This window comes from Cryptomeria japonica, chromosome 11 (genome assembly GCF_030272615.1).
Source record: "Cryptomeria japonica chromosome 11, Sugi_1.0, whole genome shotgun sequence".
NCBI classification, from domain to species: domain Eukaryota; kingdom Viridiplantae; phylum Streptophyta; class Pinopsida; order Cupressales; family Cupressaceae; genus Cryptomeria; species Cryptomeria japonica.
In genome coordinates, this window is record NC_081415.1 from 98,717,111 (window position 1) to 98,719,881 (window position 2,771).

The following is a 2,771-nucleotide window of genomic DNA, read 5'->3' on the forward strand; positions in this document are numbered from 1 at the left end:
AATCATAGTAAAACTATATATAATTTTCAAGATTAATTATATATGCTCAAGCCCCTATACCTTTTGCTCTAAGACCCAAGCCTCAAACAAGGCATACAAAATACTTCATCAAACCCAAATAGACTATCCATTCTAAAAGCAAAAGCAGAAAGACAGATTAGAACTAACAGCTGAAAAAGAATAAAGAGAAGATAGCACTCTGAAAACTAGAAAACATGAAGAAAACATGATATTAACATAATCTCCATGCATACATCTTTAGAACATGAGAAGGGACATTCCACCATCTACAGAGTACACCATGGTATTATTATTTTGCAAAACACACTAAATTGTTGGAACCTCAGCCACATGAACCATGGTTTCACATAGCTGAAACCTTCTTCCATGCAGGTCTGGAGGAAATATCCTCCCACCATGCATTCACATGTTTCCTGTTTGTAATCAAATACCCCTTATCAGTAGCACTCACTATGTAATCAATAAATGGAAGATGGGTCAGATCAGCAAGGCTATAAAAGTCCCCTGCCAAATACTTGCTCTTTGATAGCCTCTCTTCATACACATCTAACACTTCCCCCAACTTTTGGGCACTGCTCTCAATCAATGGCAAGTCCTGAGGCTTACCATGCCTTGGGACGATTAGCACCTGGACAACCAGTGCATAAGAAGGAGGACTGAAGTACTGCCCTTCTACTTCTAGCCACTGTTCAACCAATGCTCTCTCCTCTAAGGTTTTCCCCAGTAGACAGGTCCCCTGCCCTGCATATTTCTCAGCATAGTACCTTATAATTGCCCTTGACTCTGCACATAATCAGCACAAAGAATCACATTCTACATACATATATAATAAATATAATAAGTGCAAAATGATAATTTTACATCATTTAAATCAAAGAAGATCTTAGTAGTTGAGCATCTTAATTTCGTGTATCAAAATCTTATGTGGCGATTTCAAATCACTGCTCCCTTTTTACAGCAGTTTCTTTGACAAGTCCTCTATTATAATCAAGGTTTCAGAACAACTTCATCAAATATGATGCCACATCAGCATGTTTTTAGTTCAGTTTGTTGAGTTGTTAAAAAATGTTTCAAAAAGGTTATGCAATAAGTCATGATGTGAAATTGCATGATTTATTAGATTTTAGATGTAAGAAATTGTTTTCATTCAATTATGAGTATTTATGAATCTATGATCAACACTAACAACTCTTAAGTCACAACTATCAGTGTTATATTACTAAAAATATTCAAGATTAAATCAACAAATAAATCAACAAATGTTGTCACAATTATGAGAACATACTAAACTACTGAATCTTTTCCTCTTCTGAATATTTTCTCCATATATAAATTGTATATATCTCACAAAAAGTGATAATCCACATCACCTAAATCAAATTTACTCAACTCATACAATTCATGGGAAGTGATACTTTACATCACTCAAATCAGATTTATATATACAGTCAATATATCAAATGAAACATGAAAATCTACACAATCCAAATCAGATCAAGAGATACCAGTAAAATGTATCAGATGGAAGGGGACCATCTATGATACCCAATTCAGGTCTATCTATTTAATATTAGAAAATGAATAGATAAAATTGAAAGAAACAGTCTGGAATCTGGATAACCCATCAGATGCTTTAACATTATAAACAATTAACATCATTACCAAACAGTGTGAGATCTCCATCCTGCACCACTGGAACTTTTCCAAAGGGCTGCATCATACATCATACAAATACAAGTTAACAAGGAGCAAATTCAAAGATAAAAATACAAGGTCTATATTCATAGATGTTTCTTTACTTGTAAGGCAAGGAACTCTGGTTTTTTCTGTTCCCCTTTGAGTATATCAACAGGCACAATTTCAAACTCAATGCCTTTCTCCACCAGGCATGCAAGCACCCCTCTGGCGCACCCAGCCTGTCCTGATCCAAACATCTTCACAACCATTTTGATTATCTGTTTCAGGAGCTCTAAGTGCTGCTATGCATTTGAGAGAGTTTTAATGGAAGAGGTATTTATAGAAGACTGGAGCTTGAGCCGGCTGATTCAGCTTGTTTAGCTACTTACATACTTTTCTTTCTATGGTGCGGCAATTCCTAGGAGACTTCAAAGTTGTCCTTAAACTTTCGGTTTCTACAAAGTTGGTAGAATAATTTGATTGAAGGGATGGAATAATTGGGCCGGCTATTTAGATAATTTCATAATTATATTTTCGAAAAAAATTTGACTTTTGACTTTTAGAAATTTTGATTATTAGAGGTAAGTTTAAGGAGAAGGGAAAGGGAAAAAAAATGATCTAAGAAATACAAAATCCATTTCTTATATGTAACTTTTAAATATTCTAATTCTTGTCATATTGTGTTGTCGTTGAGATTTCCATTGTCGTTTTTGATAACATAGTATTGGACTTAGACCAAGGGGAGATTCAAATGTCCTCACTGAATTAAGGTTAAGTGTTTGGAATTGTTGTAAAACAAGATACATTAATAAGGACTACAAGGATAAAAATTCCATGGAGGAGTTTGAGGATGGTTCAGATTTTAGAGGCTCTATGATGACAAAGTTTACAATGTTGTAATGTTTATTGCAACTCTCCTACACAAGCATTTGAGGATGCATAGTTGATTGATTCTAGTATGTCATTTCAAAGACTACCCATCAGAGTGGTTTGTTGAGTATGAGAGCTTTGATGGTAGAAGGGTATACTTGGTATATGATTCTTCTCTCAATCTTGCTGGTCATGGTAGGTTC

General features: G+C 34.6%; 1 protein-coding gene across 1 annotated transcript; it reads right to left on the reverse strand.

The window, feature by feature from the left end:
* Window positions 1–279: 279 nt before the first annotated feature.
* On the reverse strand, window positions 280–2,024 carry LOC131041322 (glutathione S-transferase F10). Its single transcript, XM_057974366.2, has 3 exons — window positions 1,821–2,024; window positions 1,684–1,732; window positions 280–804 (listed from the first exon to the last, which is right to left on the reverse strand). Exons 1-3 carry the CDS (start codon window positions 1,965–1,967, stop codon window positions 365–367), a joined length of 636 nt encoding a protein of 211 aa, XP_057830349.2. The 5' UTR covers window positions 1,968–2,024; the 3' UTR covers window positions 280–364.
* Window positions 2,025–2,771: the final 747 nt, after the last annotated feature.